Consider the following 20,239-nt stretch of genomic DNA (forward strand, 5'->3'; position numbering starts at 1 on the left):
GTATGGCAAGTGATTGAGAATAGCTTGTGTGAGTAGATAATAAAGTGCAACATTAGGAAACCAAAACCGAGAGAGCTTCTGAGAGTGGTTTGCACTTTTGTATATACAGCTATTACGTAATGTGTGAAAACATATCTATAAACACAGGTTTAGCCTAGATTTCCATGCTATCAGAATTATTATTTGCAGGCCTGTGTATCATATTTTTATATGTCACATTAGTGTTAAATAACTCTAATCCCCCATGCAATTAAAGGTATCACCTCAAATTGGATTGTTTTATTTCCTCTGAGGAAAGATGTGGACTTATTCGGTTTACTGTCAAACTGACCTTCATTTTATCTTACCACTTTCCTTTTTATATGGCATACAACTTTCAGATGTGTACATGGTGTGTTAGCTCAAATCAAAGTTTTAACTGGAGAGGGTTCCCTTACATTCAAACTTGCCAATTCCCAAATGCGGTTATCTTAATGAAGTGGATCAAATAATTTTCTGGTATTTGTTGGTAATTTAAAATGTTGTACAATCTAAGTGCATTTCTCTTTGTCCTTTCTTAGAACATTTTTTTTTTTTTTAGAAATGTCACTAAGTTGTACTCTATAAAAAGGTGAACATGTCAAAAAAAAAAGGGGGGGGGATATTGCTAGTTCAATTTTGCTTCTTCAGAAGCACCATATTTAGACCCAGTCCATACAACTGAGCTTTTGCTGTCTTACACTGTCTTTCTGTAATGCAGTTTTTGTCTAAAATCATTATTTACCTATCACTATTTACCAGTCCGCGAACTGATACGTAATCAGATCTTTTTCCGTACATAAAGTGCCACGAATATGCTTTGAAAGGAAGAACATCTTTGTGATGTATTGTGAAATATCCATATATTGAACTTTGTGGCTTCCTTAGTGGAAAATTTTATTCCTTAATAATTCTACGCCCATGAAACAATTATACTTACAGTAAAGCAATCTAAAGTAGCTCATAACCAACTTTGGGTGGTAAGGAATTAACGCTGTGTGACATCTTGAGGGCAAAAAACATGTTTTTTGTGTATTTCATTCTGAAACATTCTCATGAAAACATGTTACAAGGCCTCCATATTCAGAGGTTTAAAATTAGATTCTGTTACAGGTATTATAGAAAAGTCAGATTTCTTAAATACTTTTTTTTTTTCTGCATATGGACTGTAGGGAATGCTGAAACACAAGTACCTTCTGTGAAGTGTTTTTAGAGTACTCAGGCCCCCTCAGGCCCCATGTGAATTTTTTACCCTGTGAAGTTCATAAATGGAAAAATGCAAATTCATGACTCATCTTTTTTTACAGCTGCCTGTGGAGCATTCTTCGGGAAATTCCAGAACTAACTCTCTTCAAAAAACAATTATTTCTGCAGCTCTTTGGTTTGATGCATCCATTCACCATTTCCAATGGCGAACAGCTTCTAAATCTACATTAGCTCCCAAAGTATGTTTCTTTAAAAAAATAAAAAATAAAATATTATATATATATAATATTAATAGTCCTTCATGAAGATAAGGACATACTTTAAGGTGACTGAGAATGGCCTTCCCTTTAGAGATAAGAGTTCTAATATTTTAATTAAAATCTTCTTTACAAGTTATTAAACATTTTTTTCTATATTTGCCTTCAGCTTGCACTATCAGAATCAGATTTGGTTTTTGATTGTTTTCATGGTTTTGTAAAATCCATTCTGTTAATGACTGGGCTGGAATGTTTGTATAACAAAATTCCTCACTGTACATTGTATGATGCTATGAAGCATCCATTAGTTTTAAAAATTCAAATACTGACATTTTATTCAAGATTATATGTTTTCTCTGCAATATTTTTCATAAGTCTTTTAAATTTAAAAGTTTATTTACATGAGTTGTTCATAATCTTCAGCTGCGATTTGTTGCAGCACATTCGCATTTGTTACCATGCCAAGCAAGACGTAATTTATTCCACTGGTTTATTGTTGTGTTTATCTTACTTTTTTCTCTCCTTTTTTTTTATACATATTTTTGTTTGTGTCTTTATTTAATCACAAATTGTGATGGTTAAATTTGTTCTTGAGTGATGCTTTTTCATTATGAAGTATTTTAAACTGCATATAAATAAGGTTCATACATATAGCAATATCCTGTACAACGTTCATTCACTCTAATAAAATTAGCCAAGGAACCCATTTGAATAACATAGAAAAAGAAGGAAACCAAGTGCTAAACTGGCACTTCTGAAGGAAGAAATGAAAGCTGCTCCCTGTCTTCAGTGTCTTTCAGTAGTGCTTAGGTATCAAGTCCACTCATGGAAAATCATTGCTATTCTAATTGAAATTATATTTTGGAAAGTGAAGATTCTTTTTCTCCTTCAGCACAGTTTATACTTGTTTTACACTCTTAAACATAAATCTGCCAATTTTATCATTCCAGTTCCCTAATTTGGACAGATTCAAGTGCCTGCTTGCCCTCAGCTCTGATTCATGTCAGAATTTACACTGATAGCATTTCATGGGTAAGATCACATCTCTTCCTTTGATTTTCAGCTTCTGAGTATATAGTCATTAAATTTTAAAAGAAATCTTACTGCTGTGTTAACCAAAACAGAAACTAAACCCACTTTCACTCCCCAAAACACGCTGACAAATATATAACCACAATTTAGGTGGCTGTTTTACCTCTTCCCATTGCTATATGTGAACTAGAGTGATGTATATGGACTATTAAAATATAAAGCCAATTATGTAAAATTGATATTTCTCTATTTCCTCCATTTGTTTTGTCTTTGAAAAATGAGGAGATGCAATCCAAAGGTGACATTAACATGAGATGAAATATACACAGATCCCAGGGCAACACTTTCTCACCACATTTGAGAAAGACACTAACAGAGTCAAAACCTTGGACTAACTTTAGGGTTGTGTCATTCCTTTTCTCAGGCTAGATATACTAGAGCACAGATACCATATGCAAACTGCTTCCAAAGATTTACAATTATTAATTAAGCATCATAGTCTCAGTACAGAAGTATTCATGATGGTGTTAGTGCAGAAATACAGTTTTACACAACACCTTGATTCCTATAGAGCAAAATATATTGAACTGCTAGCAATGATTCAAGAACACTCTAATGTACATTTTACACCATCTACTGATTCCTGCAAAGCGAAATGTATTGTGCCACTAGCGGTGTTTCAACAATCTTCCTGTATAAAAACTGCAGCAAGATCTGGCCATCTAGTGGAATAACAATTGCTGCGTACAGTGGACTCTGGCAAAGCAAACACAATAAGCATATTGTATTTCAAGTTTTTAAGGCTGATACGTAAATGCAATGAGAGCATGTTAGTAATAATCTCTTGAACCTTTTGAAACAGCAGAGCCTCAAGTTTGTGGAGGCATTAGATCACCCTGGTAGTGGTCTTTCAGAGAAAATCAAAAATTTCTCTTTCCAAATACATTTCTTTTAACCTTGTTTTTTGTTTTTGTTTTTGTTTTTGTTCTTTTTCCTTACTTTCTTGAAATGGAATGTTTTATCGTTCTATCACCCCTATATGCAACATGAGAACAGATTATCCACATAGCAATTTCTGTAGAATTTCTGTAGTCCTTGTTGGTTTTGAATAGGTATTTTTCTTTGAACTTAGACAACCAGTAAATACTTCAATGATTATTGAAGTGTATTGATTAATTGAGGTGAATTTTAAAAGTTACGCTGAACTGTGCTGTAACAATTTATAATGCAAATACATAGACTTGTGATGTATCTTGGCATGATCTGACTTTCAGAAAGAGGAATAATGATCCATTTCATGGTAATGAAAGAAAGCTTAAAATCTGTGAAGAATATCCGGAACTTAAAAAGCTTTGTAATGAGCAGAATAAAATAAAAATAGTAATCCTGTTCCCATCCTATGTGTATACCAAAGTGCTGCAGTAAATAAGACATTGTTCTAATTGCTAGTGCAGACTGAAAGAAAACTATTTACACATTATTCTATTTGAAGAATACAAACTGTCTTTTAAAAAGAGACAGGCAAATGTAGTATCTTTAACTTGCAAGTTAACTGACCCTCTTCTACCATGAACAATGATGCCAGGAGATGATTCAATGCTATTTTCATTCAAGGATTAGAAAATGAATATATAAACATAATTTAGTTTCAGCATTATTTTAGCATTATTGAGGGGCTATTTTCAGGAAATATGGATAAAGTTATAAGCAACCGTGACTAACAGATTAATTGAATACCATTGCAAAATAAAATAAAATAAAAATAAAAATCAAGCAACAATTTTTTCGTGTTCAGTAACAAATTCTAAGGCCAGAAAGATGGGTATTTTCAGTAATGAATTATAACCTTGACTCTATGTAGGAGCTCCTTCAACTGTGACAAAACGATTTCTGGCAGACGACATAGATAAATCCCTATAAAACTCAGTCTTACAGAAAGTTTTCATGAATTAAATTAAACTTTTAGGACATAACTCCCAGCTTCATGAAATAGAAAGCCAGCTTTCACTTTCAACATGTTCGTTTAAAAATCTTTTGTATATATCATCTATTGACTTGTGAAATGCAGTGTAAAATTAAACATTACCACAGTTGCTTTGTTTTACTCACCACCAGCATCATGATCTTTATTAAAAACTGAAGGCTTTTTAATCTATATCTGAAAAGACAAGTATCTATAAAATAGAATTTTAAATAGTATTTATACCTCCATTAACTCTCTCTAATCTCTCTTTACATAAAACAATTCACACTTAACTCTCTATAGCAGGACCCAAACACTAATCCAAATGAGTTGTTTGGAAATCCTTTAGAAATTATTACATTTTGTTCAAATTCTCCCTTCTTGTTTTTGTTGGAGTCTTTAATATCACACAGCACATGAAGCTGTTTTTTGCTTTTACTTCTGTCTTCCCTCAAACTCAAGAAAAAGTAGTATTTAGTTTTGCTCTTTCATTCAATTCCCTTTCTGTTGAAATGTCCTTTATAGCCTGAGAGATAATTCATGTTTCTCCATTGCATTCCTTAGGATTTTCCTATTCATTTACTGCTTGCCTGTTAGCAGTTCCTTGCAGACAAACACAGCATGGTGTTTGGATTAAGTATACTGTCATCACTAGAAGTACCTGAACGCTATTCTGTCATGACCTCTGTTTGTATTCTTCCCACCATCCCTGTTTTCCCTACTGAATCCTTTATCCACCCCTGTATCTCCTTCTGAGTTATTTCTTGTTTGTTTGTTTTTCTAACCAGTTTTGGAAATTAAATCAGTTTCTTTTGGCCTTTCCTCCTCACTTCTTACTTTAAAGCTTTTTCTTATCAGCCATAAAAGCCTTGATGTCAGAAGGTAATTTTCCCAGATAGGCTGATGGAATCCATCCTTTGAAAATGCTCTCTTTTAGTAAATGTATCCCACTGGCTAAGTATTCCCAAACCTGCCTTTAACATTGATCTTTGAGCTATCTATTGATCATCATTATGTCATCACATTCCAGTCTCCTTCTGTAGTAACTATATAACCTTTCTTAGTGGAATGTTTTATAGTTATGAAATGACTCCAAAAAGCAAACATACATACATATTTTTGTTTCAACTAGCAGATCACAAAGCAGATCACAATATGTGGGAAAAAAAAAAAAAAGAAAAAAAAAAAGACATGAGAGCCATAATGGCTACCTCTTTCTGAAAGAAAGAAAGGAAAAGAGATTGGATTAGCTGTGTGCTACCAAAAGGCAAGGGGAAATTGATGGAGCTCCAGCAGAGCTGAAAGAAAGGGAGAGTAAAGTACCCCTGGCAGTTCTGGAACACTGAACCTAAACTGGATTTCTTCAAAACTGATGGAGATAAGTGCTAAATTCAGGAGTCACTGGAATAAGTCCATGATGCTTTTGCTCAGAAAAATAATTTCCCTAAAAGCTCACTCATTTCAGATTTACTCTGTGTCATTTCACTAATTTCAATAAAGTAATTTTCGATCAGCAATCAACAATAACCACTTTATGTTAATATAGATTTGACTAGGTAGCTTTCAGGTTCTCTCTGTTTTTAAGCAGAGCTAAAACACATTTTCTTTCCTTAGGCATCCTTTCAAATCTAATTCGTATCTGACGAATGAGACAAGAAATCAATACTATGTAGTATACACTGTATAATGACCTGGAAAGTTCTTAAAATAGCTATGCTTGCTTCAGAATAGGTATTGAGTATTCTGTATACAATTATTTGGCACTGTTACAATTGGCCAAGTTCCACTGAAAATACAATTCTGTAAAAAAGCGGTAAACCAAATGGGATGAATCTGTATGCTCATGATATTTTTAAGTTGCCTGACAAAACACAATAGCATACAAATCAGGTTTTATTTTGATCTTTACCATCACATTTAGGAAAGCATGAACAGAAAAATATTGAAGGCTGGGATTGTTCAACTCCTACAAAGATAAAGACTGTATGCTGTACATACACAGCATATTGTACGTTCCCACTTCCATGCCATTAAGGATATTTTAGCATTAGACAATACTATGAGTTTCTCAGGTTTTCTTACCTTTGCCTTGGCATGCGGATGAGTGGCTGTTTATGGCATCTCTTACTAAGGCCAAAGAGCTTGTGAACAATTTTCTGTGCCTTGAGGAAGAGCTGCTTCATGCTGTTTTCTAGTTGCTCATAGCGACGTTGAAAATTAGAATCCATTGTCCACAAATGCATTACAGTAGATGTGTTCAAGAAATAATTCATAGGCAGCCTCTTCATAAATAATTTGAATTCATCTAAAAAAAAAAAAAAAAAGGTAAAATTTAATAGACTTTAATTATGTAGCTATTTTTGCAGCAAAAATTAACTTCTTTTTTGATTGTTCTCAAACTTCAAAAATTTTCAAAGGAACTTTTGCAATTTTGGAATTGAACTTTTTAACTGTTTTAAAGTAGAAAGATAATTACATTTTTAGTAGCAATACTAAAACAAAAACATCAAATGTTGATTTTCCATATTCAGAGGGACGGAGGTCCATGATGAAACAAAACATTTATTTTTTGGCGTAGATTTTTCTGTGATGGATTATGATTCACTGGAAGAAAAATGGTATTGAAAGGTCTTCAGGAAGGTACAAAATGAAAAGCAAGGGGCAAAAAGGGGGATTTAATAGCTAATAAGCTGGTTTTAATAATGCATTTGGAACCTCCTTGGCAATGTGTTATTCATTTTCTTGCCTTGCCTTCCTCTTTGGATAATAGCTTTCTACTATTCTCCACTTGAGGTCAACACCACTGCCCCCCTGCTGTCCCTGGGTGCAAATTAAGGGTCTTAAGGAGTTGTTTGTTTCTTTTATGAAGTATTTGAAGCCTAACTCTTACCCTTCGCCTCTTCCTGATCCTTTTCCTAATTTTATCTAAGATAGTGGTTCTTATTCCCTATTCAAAAAGAGTTAAGTATGTATTTTTACTTTAATTATTCGATTTAATAGAAGTATTTGACAAATTCTGCTTTACCAAATGAGCAGCTCTTTGTCTTTTGGTGTAATTCTGGGAGAACCTAAGTGACAAAGTGACAATTACACCTTAGTCTCCTTGCACAACACATCCCAAGAAGCCTTGTGCTTCAAGGCGTGCACAGATGTTGTGAGAGGGTTGTTTGGTTTGTCAGAAGAAGGCACAGTCTCATTGGTTTGGTAGTGCCTTCCAAGCCTGAGGAGTGCATTTTCAAATTTATGAAACTAGTATCAAAAATAAATAAATAAATAAATAAGGTTAACTGAACTGTTTCAAAGTATGTCCTTTGGCAAAGCTCCGATCTGCAGTTTGTATAAATCAGCTAAGCTCTACTGGCTTCAGAGGAGTGTACTAATACACCCAGGGAGGATCAGATCCAAAAGCTGCTTTCCTGAATACCTGTTTTAATCATTAACTTCTAATTTCTCTTCTGTTCTTCTGAGACACTGGTATATTTACTTAAACTCAGTGTCATGATGACCAATAAATAAATAAATAAATAAATAAAATCACAGAGGAGAGAATGTATTCAGAATATGCCTTTTCAGTTTCCATATTTCTGTATTAATTTATTTAAGAAACACTGTCTATTTGCTGTCCTTTGCACAATGGTAATAAGCTCTACAGCTAACAACTAATCAGATGCAGTGTTTAGAAGTGATAAGGAGGGTTTACAGTCTTTAACTTGCAACGAAAAACCATTTCCAACAAGAAAATGCTCCTTTTCCTTCCTGTAATAAACATCATCCTGTGCCCTGTATGATCATGGTAATGAGCACCACAATGCAGGTGGAGAGACAGAGATAAAATGAGCATGGTTAGATAGTGCCTTCTGAAAAAAAAAAAAAAAAGAAAAAAAAAAAAGGACAGGAAAGGAAAGGAAAGATAATGTGCTCATATCTTAAACAGACACATTTCATGATCTGTGAAACTACAACATGAACTCCTACTATTGAGAGATGATTAAACTATTACATTCTAATCAACACATTATACCAGCCATTTGTGAGGATTAACAGCCAGTACTACCGTGCTGGTGGCCATACAAATTGATACTGTTAAAACATGATACCTGATACCACATATGATATGATTTCAGCACTTTCTAATTTATTTTCACATAGGTGGCTATCAAATGCACACAGAATACCATTTTTCATATTAATAACTTCAGATAATGGGAAAAATATAAAACAGATGCAGTGATTGATCAAACAAGTTTATTTAACTGTTTCATTTATAGCTGGTCATGTCTGCTTTTTGCTCCCCCCTTTCTGCAAGCTATATCTTCTTTGTATTAGTGGTGTGTAGATTGAAATGACTTACCATATTTCAGTAGCAAAGCATAAATGTAAAATATCACAATGGAAGCTAACATTATTGCTGCAATCAGATGAATATCGGGCACATTTAGGCTGTAATAAATACCTAGAACTATTTAGCTTGTAACTTGGGTTCTCAGTGTTATTCAGTATCAGAGCAGGGCACACTGGTGAATGCTTTGATTAACGTTCTGCAGACAGAGCAAGCAAAGACTTAGAAAAATGCAATAAGCCTCATCAAAGGACCTGACAATGCCCAGCTACAAGGAAAAAATGATGCCTGTTCTGTATGTTGGAGGAGAGCAGGACCCTTGATTCCTTTGCTCTAGATATTTTTCATATCCCTGATATGATGAATTACAAGACCTACACAAGACCATTCATGTCTATGAGACCATAGTGCACTTCTCTTTTCATTTCAGCTGAGACCAAGTGATTTTTGGAACTTTTTTCAGAATATCAAAATGTTCTGTGTTAGCTTGTTTCCTAAGATCCCTTTTGGAAGATCTTTGGAAAGATGTTGGAAGTCAACACAATTATACCAGCCTGGATTCCAAAACACTAGGTTAATGATGGTACCACAGGCTAACATCTGACCATGCAATGTAATGCTGGCAATAAAATGCCACATCATATCACTGCACTTTCTCCTCCCATTGGCTGTTGCATAAACAGAACAAATTCAAATATTTTTTTTTCTTTTATGATATGATAGCCACTGTTTCTCCTATCAATTAAAAAAATAAAATAAAATAATAAAAATTCTCTCTCTAATCTACGGGTATTACAGTGATTTTTTCCTCACAGCCCAAGGCACACTCTGTGTAAAGGCTGGGAACAATCTTGGCTTCTGCAATCAGAATAACATGAGCAGGAGGGTATAAAACAGTAGCTCATTCTGCCTTTAAGCTACAGGTTCTATCTAGGGAGGTCTCAATAATGCCCTTTAGGTAAGATCAAAATTCTTGACTCCCCTGGTAAATGTGAAAACTGCAATTTGATATGGATTTCTAATGAGATATATGTATATATGTATACAGTATTCTTTGTCTTTTTTTTTTTTATGTTGGTTCTGTATTATGGCTGAAATGAATGACAATATACAAGTACATGTGAAGAAATTAAGACAAGGGCTGATCTACAGACAGTTTAGAAGAACGTAGAGCAAAATAGAGAGTTTGAAAATAATTTGCATTTGGTGATATGTTAAGAAGGAAATTGTTTTGCAATGAAGTAAATTAGTATAAATTTAAGCCACCCTCCAGAAATGTTTCTGGCGAGCCAACGCTATAGAATCGTGTAATCAATTAGGTTGGAAAAGACTTTCAAGACCATCAAGTCTAACCATCAACCTGATCTATTTAGTCCTATCATTAAATCATATTCCTCGGTGCCACATCCACACATCTCTTAAATACCTCCGGGGTAGGGACTCCACCACTTCCCCAAGTAGCCCATTCCAATGTTTGGTCACCCCAAAATTCTTCTTAATCCCAATCTAAACCTCCCCTGGTGCAACCTTAGACCATTTCTTTTCATGCTATGACTTTTCACCTGAGTAAATAGATCGACACTCTCCTCGCTGTAACCTCCTTTCAGGTAGTTGTAAGGAGCAACGAGGTCTCTCTCTCATCAGGCTCCTTTTCTCTAGACTAAACAATCCCAATTCCCTCAGCTGCTCTTCGTATGTCTTGCTTTCTAGTCCTTTCACTAGCTTTGTTCTTCTCTGTACACACTCGACCAACTCAACATCCTTCTTATAGGGAGAGGCCCAAATCTGAACACAATATTTAAGGTGCAATCTCACCAGTGCCACATACAAAGGAACAATCACTTCCCTAGTCCTGCTGACAGCACTATTTCTGATGCAGACCATCATGCCATTGACCTTCTCGACTACATGTCCTTATGTCTCACGTTCAGCCAGCTGTCAGCCAGCCTCTGTAGGGCCTTTCCTGTAGGGCAACTTTCCACTCACTCTTTCCCCAGCCTATGCCACTGCATAGGGTTGTTATGACCTAAATGCAGGACCTGACACTTGTTGAATGCCATGCAGTTGGACTTGGCCCATCTATCTAGCTTACCCGTATCCCTTTGCAGAGCCTTCCTGTGCTCAAGCAGATCGATAGTCTCACCTAATACAGCATTCACAAATTTATTGAGGGTGCATTCAATCCCGTCATCCAGATTGTTTATAAAAATGTTAAAACTTTTCCCAAGACTGAGCCCTGGGGAATGCCACTGGTGACCAGCTGACAGCTGGACTGAACACTATGGCTCTTTGAGCCCAACCATCCCACCTGTTCTTCACCCACCCCAAACTAGATACATCCAAGCCATGACCAGCCAGTTTCTCCAGGAGACTACTGTGGGAAACAGTGTCAAACATTTCGCTAAAATCCAGGCTGACAACATTGTCCTGGTTCCAGTTAGGACAGAGTTAATTTTTCCTCATAGTAGCTGGTAGGGTGCTATGTTTTGGATTAGGGTGAGAAGAGCGCTGATAACATGCTGATGTTTTAATTGTTGCAGAGCAGTGTTTACACCAGGCCAAGGACTTTTCGGCTTCTCGCTCTGTCCTGCCAGCGAGCAGGCTGGGGGTGCAGCAGGAGCTGGGAGGGGACAGACCCAGGACAGCTGACCCAAACTGGCCAAAGGGGTATTCCATACCATCTGGCGTCATGCTAAACAATATATAGGGGTGGCTGGCCGGGGTGGGGGGCCGGCTGCTCGGGAATAGGCTGGGCATCGGTCAGCGGGTGGTGAGCAATTGCATGGTGCGTCACTTGTTTCTTACACATTATTATTATTAATACTATTATCATTATCACTATTATTATTATTGCTATTATTATATTCCTGTCTTAATAAACTGTCTTTATCTCAACTCACCGGCTTCACTTTCCCGTTTCTCTCCCCCATCCCAGAGAGGGAGGGGGGAGAGTGAGCGAACGGCTGTGTGGTGTTTAGCTGCCAGCCGGGTTAAACCACAACAAGCTTCCATTCTTCTATGCTTTCGGTATCACTCCCTTCTGTGTGGTCTTGAGGGGTGGCTTCTGCCTGTGGGCCCACTTCAGACTGTGTTTGCAATCACCTAACTCCTCCTCAGTTTTCCTGATGTTGCATAGCCTTCTCACCACCTCCTGCAGCTCAATCACATGCTGCAGGAAATCCTCCACCTTGGGCACACCTTTTGCAGGCAGGTCTGCTGCCTGTGCCTGCCACAAGAGGAAGGTCTAGGCACTTCCAGCAGCCTGAGGTCTGCACTGCAGCCTCCCCCTTCAGCAGCTCTGGGTGGAAGCATCAGCCAGCCCTGGGGTAGGTAGAGTAAACACCCCACCTGGAGCTGCAGCCATTACTCTGAGTGCCCACCATCCTGTCTGGGCAACAATTACTGTAGCTTCAAGGGTCAACAAGCAGGGTGTATGGCCCTTCCCATGCACCCTTCCTCACAAATTGCTCTCCTTGTCACTCTTTTCATGCTCTGTTCACTAGAACTCCCTAGGGCTGCCTTCTGTGTGTTTGGAGTTGCCTGCCAAAGACTTGTCAGCCTCTCTGATGAGGGCTTTTAGTATTGCAAATGAAAACATAACGTTTCAGTAAATATATATTCCTGTTTAATTGTGGATTGTATAGTGCAGCCTGAACTTAAGTTTCATTTCTTCAACCAATATTCAAATGTGGAAAAGGCAAAAATATTTACTGAGTTAAAAGAGCCATACAATAACTGAAAATGTATTTTGCCTGGCCAGTTTAAAAAATCTTGATTGACAGAGACATACTATTGATAATAGGCTTATGGATAAAAATTTGGACTGTAGCAGTTTTTCCATTTAAAAAAGCTCAGTAAAATTATGTCTATAGGAGAAAACCACTTTATATATCATTATTATTTCAAAATCTATCACTAGATAGCAATTGAAATGGACTATTTTATCATTTCTCTAAATGACATTTTAATGACATGCTTTCTTCCTTATTTATTCAAGAATGATAATTAAAATTCTTTGACAAACTTTATAATGAATAAAATGATGTGTGTTCATTAGTTTGATTGCATTTTTAGCTTGATAGCATTTCTGACACTGAAACTTTGTAAAATCTATGCAGCTGTCATTCATATTTATATATACATCCTCTTTTTCTATAGAGCTTAACTTGTTCTAAAGGTATTGCGATTCTGCGATCACAGTCTAGAATTGTGTAATACTTCATGGCTAAAAACTGTTATGCTTTTTCACTAACAAAACATTATAATGGGCTTAAGGCAAATTGTCAAAAATTGACTAGTGCTTTACAAAGAAGGGTGTGATAATATATACTACAGTATATACTATATATTATAGCCTTACATGCTAGTCCAAATGATAGTGATTTATACAAATTTGCTGAAGTGAATCCATGCTCTATGTAGCTTTGATTATGATGAGAATTACTTGTAAAAGACCTCTACTCTTTACAAAGAACTGCTGCTTTGGGAAGCCATCTGCCTTCTTAAATTATAAAGATAGAATCAGAGGTTAATCCAATTTGGATGCGATCTCCAAGCCAGTCAATTTATACATCAGACCAGGTGGCTGAAGGCTTAATCCAGTTAGGTCATGGAAGCCTCTGTGGATGGAGACAGAACAACCTCTCTACATAACTAAAGCTCAGCTGCCCTCATGAAGAAAAAGTTTCTCCAGTCTGAACCTCTCTTATACCTGTTTTCTCTCAGCATGCAGAACCTGACTCTATCTTCTTGATCACCTCCCTGCAGGCAATGCAGCTTCTGTGGGACCCTCCAAAGCCTCCCTACCCCTGCTGGACAACCCTCTCCTCCAACAGCAGGTGCTCCAACACTGAGCACCCTAGGGACCTCACTGGCCTTGCTCCAGTATAAGAAAGGCAACAATGCCTTTCTTATAATGGAGGACCCAAAACTGGATGCAGTATCTGAACATGGTCTAATGAGTGCTGAGCAGAGGGGGCTCCTACCTTGATCTCCTGGCCTTGCCCCTGTTCATGCCATCCAGGATGTTGCTGCCCTAAGTGCTGCCAAGGCACTGTGTAGTCCTCTCCACTCACTGTACCTGGGCCCCAGGGTCTTTCCCACAGTGCTGCTCCCAGACAAGCAGGCCTAACCTTGCTTATTGCTGGAGATCTTCTTGCCCAAGTCAGGGCTTTGTATTTGTTCTTCTTGAACTTCATCAGGCTGCTGTCAGCTCACTCCTCCAGCTTGTCGAGGTTCCCCTGGATAGCTGCCCTATTCTTGATCATGTCAGCTCATTACTATTCCCCCACCAACCAATCCCCTCAATTTGGTATCATCTGTAAGCTTGATAAGCAGGCACTCGAATGCTGCCTGCAGGTCATTGATTGAGATGTCAAACAGAACAAGTTCTGGGATATTCTTACAGGATTCCACTTGCTACTGTCCTTCAGGGAGGATATATGACCCAGTAATCCCACTCTGTCTCCCACAGCATTCTGGCATCCAGGTTAAGATAATGTAGTCTGGTTGGAAGGACAAATAAGTGGGTAAAAATGTGGTTGCATGGACAGATTCCACATTAAAAGCCTTATTAAAGCTGAGGTAAATAACATCTATTTTTCTTCCCTTACCCATATATCATTATTTTATCATAGACATGATCAGGGGGTCAGACATGATTTACTCAGTCATCTTCTCCTTCATGTCTCCAGAAATGTGCTCCAAGAGGACTCAGCCCATGGTATTCCCAGGGACCAATGTGAAGCTGATCAGTCAGTCATTCCCTGGCTTAGTCTGAAAAGACTTTTTTCAAGTTAGGTGTAACATTTGCCTCTCTCCAGTCATCAGGAATCTTCCTTAGTCTCCATGATCTTTCAAAACTAACAGAGTGGAGTTACAGGGATATTGTCCAGCTCTGTCAAAAGCCATAGATACAGCAAGTTTATTCTCATGGACTTGTATGGACCAAATTCTCTCAAATAAGCCCTGACTCAGTCCTCATCAACTGCTGGTAGCTCCTCTCCTCCTTGAGTTCCTTCAGTAAGCTCAGGGACATAGGATATTTGCTGATGAAGACCGAGGACAAAGAAGGTGATGAGTATCTCTGCCTCATCTGTTTATGCTGAAACAAATAACTTCTAAATCACCCAGTCTATTCAGAAATAAGCCCAGGTTTTACTTGTTCAGTCTTTTATCACTAAGGTAACTATAGAATATTTTCTTGTTGCTCTTGGCAACCCTTGAAAACATAGATTCCAGGTTTTCCTATCACCATCCCTAAATGTCCATTCTGTGTTTCTGATTTGTTTCTTGGTAGTCTGTCCCTGTTTCTATCTTCTGTATACTGCCTTTTTCCTTTGGAGCACTGTCTCATGTTCCAAGTTTAACAAAGTCAGTCCCCTGATACATGTACTTATTTTCCTGAATGGCAGGATGGACAGTTCTTGCACTTGAAGGCTGCTGTACTTAAAGCCCCATCAGATTTCCAGAGATCCCTTCTCTTCAGAGCTGCCCCTGAGGGGATCCCATCTACCATTTCCTAGAATTAGGGTCTGTTTTCCCAAAGCACAGGTGTGCAATCTGCTGCTCTCCTTTCTCACTCCTCTCTGGATCCTGAACACAACTATTTCATGGCCTCTGCAGCCAAGGTTACCATTATCACATCCCCAAACAGCACTTTTTTGTTAATCCAGCCAATCCAGCCCTGTGTCACCGCTCTTGGCCCATCCAGTATCTGTATCAAGAAGTTATCCCTGATACTTATAAGGGCTACAAAGATGGTGAAGGGCCTAGAGGGGAGACATACAAGGAGTGGCTGAGGTCACTTGGCCTGTTCAGCCTGGAAAAGAGGACGCTGAGGGGACACCTCATTGCAGCCTATGGCTTCCTCACAAGGGGGAGTGGGAGGGGCAGGCATCATTCTGTTCTCTTTAGTGACCAGTGATAGGACTCAAGAGAATGGAGTCAAGCTGCGACAGTGGAGGTTCAGGCTGGATATCAGGAAAAGGTTCTTCACCAAGAGGGTTGTCGCGCACTGGAACAGGCTCCCCAGGGACGTGGTCACGGCACCAAGCCGAGTTTAAGAAGTGTTTGGACTGTGCTCTTAGTCACATGGTCTGAATTTTTGTGTAGACCTGTGTGGAGCTAGCAGTTGGATTCAATGATCCTTGTGGGTCCCTTTCAACTCGGGATATTCTACGATTCTGTGATTCTATAGCCTCCAGAAACCTCCTTAACTGCTTGTGTCCCACAGTGTTGACCTTCCAGCAGATGTCAGGAGGATTAAAGACCCCCATGAAAACCACGATCTGTGATCCAGATACATCCTTCAGATACTAAAAGAAGGTTTCATCTACTTTTTCACCCTGACCAGATGGTTTGTAACACACCCAATGTTGTTGTAACACACAATGTCACCCTTGCTGGCCTCTCCTCCAACCCTGACCAACAAGCAGGGTAAGAAGCTCTGTTGTCCATCCAGTAGCAGAATTCCATACATCCAATCTGCTCCTTAACATAGAGGAAAACTACCTTCATCGTCTCTTGTCTTTCCTCATGAACACATATCCATCTTTCACAGCACTGCAGTGAGGCAAGCTGCCCCAACCTGTCTCTTCTGTTCTAACAATGTCGTACCTCTGTGACATCATGCATAGTTCTGGTTTGTCCTACTCACTTCATGGGGTGAGTCCTTTTGATTAGACATATTTGAAGCATATCCTTTCTTCCTGTTTTATCATTACTCTTTTTACTGTCGCCCGGCACAATGTATTTCAATGCAAATCTTTCCCCTTACTTAACAGGACCAAGAAGATATCCCTTGGGCCTATGCTCAACCCCCAGAACCATGAAGGCGCTCCTGATATGCAATAGGTCTCCCTTGGCAGTCTTGTCAGTGCTCACATGGATGAGTAACAAGAGATAATAATAAATGAGCCAAATGAGCCTCAGAAGTTTCTCCTCAACATCCTTGATCAAAACCCCCAGCAAGCACCAAATCTCCCCAGAAAGCAGGTCAAGTCAACAGAAGAGGAGGAAAGGAGTCTCCAAATACCTTTCCTCTACAGGAAGGAAGGTCTCCAAATACCATTACCCACTACTTTTTGGTGCCTGCATGTGGGTACAGCCTGGCCAACTCTGATGGCTGACCTTATCTGCTGATGTTTTAAATAAACCTACTATTTTAATACAACTACTGGTTTATTTTTGCTGTAGGCTAGAAACTGGGGAGAAGACTACCAATTAATTTCATACAAAAGTTAATGAAAGCTGCTATAGCTGTTTCACAGCAAAGAAGGCTCTTAAGTAGATCTGCACAGAGCATAGAAATCCATTTTGTGATAGGATTTTTAGTATTTCAAAATCAGAATGAAACCTAAATTTTTTGAAATTTTAAGAAATTCTTCAAGTATCTCTGATTTCTCTAAAATGATATGAAAGGAACATTGAAAGGTTTTCTTGATTTACTTTGCTTTGAATCAGTCAAAATACTTCACCTTGACAGAACAGAAATTTTACATTTATATGTCAACATTTAATTTCATGTTATACGATAAATGTTATAAAGTCAGAAATGACAAAATGAATAATTATTTCAAAAATGTCAAAGTGTTTTCCTGTATTCTGGCAAAAATGTATTACTTTGTAATTACTGAAGGATTGTTTTTCTTCAAAAGAATTGCCTCAGTATTTCATAATATTTTGTAGATAACTCTTTATGCCTTCTATGTCTCAACAGTCTTCTGTTTAGATTGCCAGTTCTTCAGAGAAGAGCCTGTCCCTTATTATATCTTTACAGGGCACTTAGCACAATAGACCCCAAATTTAATTGTTGGCATGTAATAAAAGTAATAATAATAAATTTGCCTGTGGCTCAAGGCAACTGCATCCTCCCTGGAGTCCACAGTGATAGCTGCAATTAATGTGAAGAGCGAGACTTCTGATGGCAACAATCTCATAAACCCCAACAGCTTATTACAACTTTTATGTAACAGGACTGTATGTGAAAAAAAAAAAAAAAAAAAAAAAGTTTCTCCTTAACAATATGACCATAGTAATATAATTACTTTCCCATAACAATGTTTTTAATTGTTACCAGGGCAATAAATATTACAGCAAGTCAAATACCAGCATCAGCTACAAATTGAAACCTCAAACCACAAAGCTGTGTCTGAGAGAATAAAAAGCAATAGGGCCTACATTTCTAACAGTTGGATCCGGTTGCTGTTCAATAAAGTGCTGCCTCAATATTGTGTAGATATTATTAAAGAGATTTATAAAAGACATATGATTTTTAAAATAGCCCACTGTGATTCAAAAGCCTGGAGAAAACAAAGTACTAAAATGAACATATATTTGTTTTTATGTTGCAATGAATTTTAGTTGTTCGTGATACATTACTTAATTTGTCAGAGAAGTAACAGCTGTGATCCAAGAAATATATGTTTGAAACTAATCCAACTGAAGGAAGCATAACACTGTGGCTTTAAAACCACCTTATTTCTTCACAGAAAATATAGGAAAAGTAAACTTTTTCTTTTCTTTATTTTCCTTTCTCTTTCTCTTTCTTTTTCTTTTCTTTCTTTCTTTTTCTTTCTTTCTTTCTTTCTTTCTTTCTTTCTTTCTTTCTTTCTTTCTTTCTTTCTTTCTTTCTTTCTTTCTTTCTTTCTTTCTCTTTCTTTCTTTTTCTTTCTTTCTTTCTTTCTTTTTCTTTCTTTCTTTCTTTCTCTCTTTCTCTTTCTCTCTTTCTCTCTTTCTTTCTCTTCCTTCCTTCCTTCCTTCCTTCCTTCCTTCCTTCCTTCCTTCCTTCCTTCCTTCCTTCCTTCCTTCCTTCCTTCCTTCCTTCCTTCCTTCCTTCCTTCCTTCCTTCCTTTTCTCTAGTTTTCCAGTTTATCCAGATTTAAAGGATAAATCATTTAGCTTTCCCTATAATTAAAACACTTACTTCTCCAAAGTAAATTAACTCTTTTTTGAACTTTCTGAAGGACAAAGATAAGGAATGAAATCTATCTGCTCTGGCAATATGGACTGCATATGAAGGAGAGAAGCTCAACATTTAATATTGGAGAGGCTGTTTGAACTGGTACAATCTAACTGCTTTGCAAGTCTCAAGAGAAGCAAATTTTTATGATTCTTGTAGTGGGCTAGGGGCTTCTGTTTGTTTGTTCTTCCTGTTGGCTTTCTTTTTTGAATTGAAGATTGCTGCAGGGATAGATACTCTAAACCCTAGGCTTTGCAAAGAGGAGATAACGGGGGTAAGTATCAGCACAGTTAAAGGTGTGATTGGTGGGGAACAGAGATCCTCTGGTCCTTCATTAGTGTAATTTCTTAGGAATCATATGCAAATGTTAAAATGGAACTAATTTTACTGGAACAGGAAAGTCTAGATACTCCCGTTACAAACCCCTCTTGGTGCACAGATAAAAAGGAAAACTTTGTAGAGTTAAAGGTGTCAGTATAGTTAGAATATCATCCTGCAAATCAAGGAGAAATTCTGAGGTTTTACTAGGCAGCAGATAATTTTCCCTACTCTGCTGAGAGCAGAAAGGGCCCAGATTTCCTGTAATTAAGAAAAGACTGATATCTTATTCTCAGTCTAAATGTGACTTTGACTGTGAATTCGCTTTTCAGAAACCCACAAGGTGAACTCCAACAGCCGTCTCTGTAAATCCCAACTTATAAAGGATCTTTCCTTCGTCCTGTTATTCTTTTTGGTGTGATTTTGAATAATTGCTCCTTTCAAATTGTTCATATCACTACCCTTCCATTGGGCATTCTTTGCAATTGTTTGTTTGCAATTAATTGCAAACAAAAAAAAAAATCTCAAGAAATATATCTGTTTTGAATCATGGGTTATTTTGGATTTCTTTGTGAACATTTTGATCATTTTAATAGTTTTTTTGTTATACAAATATTCCTGCAGCATGGACATTCCAATTTCTATCTAGTGCTAGCTATTATCATTCTATAGTACTGTAAATGCACATAATGCATAGGACATAATTCTTATGTGTAGATTTCGGCATAACTTTTGTCATCCCCAAAAGCTACCTTTCTTGTTCTTGGCCATGTTGATAACTCCTACACCTTGAAATCTGGTTTAAGCAAATAAACACATAAATATGTCACAGAAGGATAGTTCAGGAAAGAGAATGAGTTGAACTGAAAATGTTCTTGCACTGAAGTAAATAATCAATGTTAAGCTGTTACAAAAAAAAAAAAAAAAGATTTAAGAAGCTACAAATCAGAATAGACAATCAGAATAGACAACATTGCCTACAAGAAAAGTGAGACCATGGAGTGACATCCCTCTTAATAAAGTCCAAAGATGCCAGAGAAGATTGGAATTCCACCAGGAACGAGTTTGTCACCAGCTTTGAAGTGAATTACATTATGTCCTGTACATGGTGGACATAAGTAGAATTGTATTAGATCAACCCTTCT

General features: G+C 37.5%; 1 protein-coding gene across 3 annotated transcripts in view; it reads right to left on the bottom strand.

The window, feature by feature from the left end:
• BRINP3 (BMP/retinoic acid inducible neural specific 3) overlaps positions 1-20,239 on the bottom strand; it is a 245,326-nt gene that overhangs the window by 42,187 nt on the left and 182,900 nt on the right. For all 3 annotated transcript variants that reach the window (XM_080602066.1, XM_080602067.1, XM_080602068.1), the window contains exon 7: positions 6,559-6,781. In XM_080602066.1, coding sequence (XP_080458192.1) covers positions 6,559-6,781 — 223 coding nt within the window. The remainder of the gene's footprint in view (positions 1-6,558; positions 6,782-20,239) is intronic.

This window comes from Anser brachyrhynchus (assembly GCF_964034855.1).
Source record: "Anser brachyrhynchus genome assembly, chromosome: 8".
Taxonomy (NCBI): Eukaryota; Metazoa; Chordata; class Aves; order Anseriformes; family Anatidae; genus Anser; species Anser brachyrhynchus.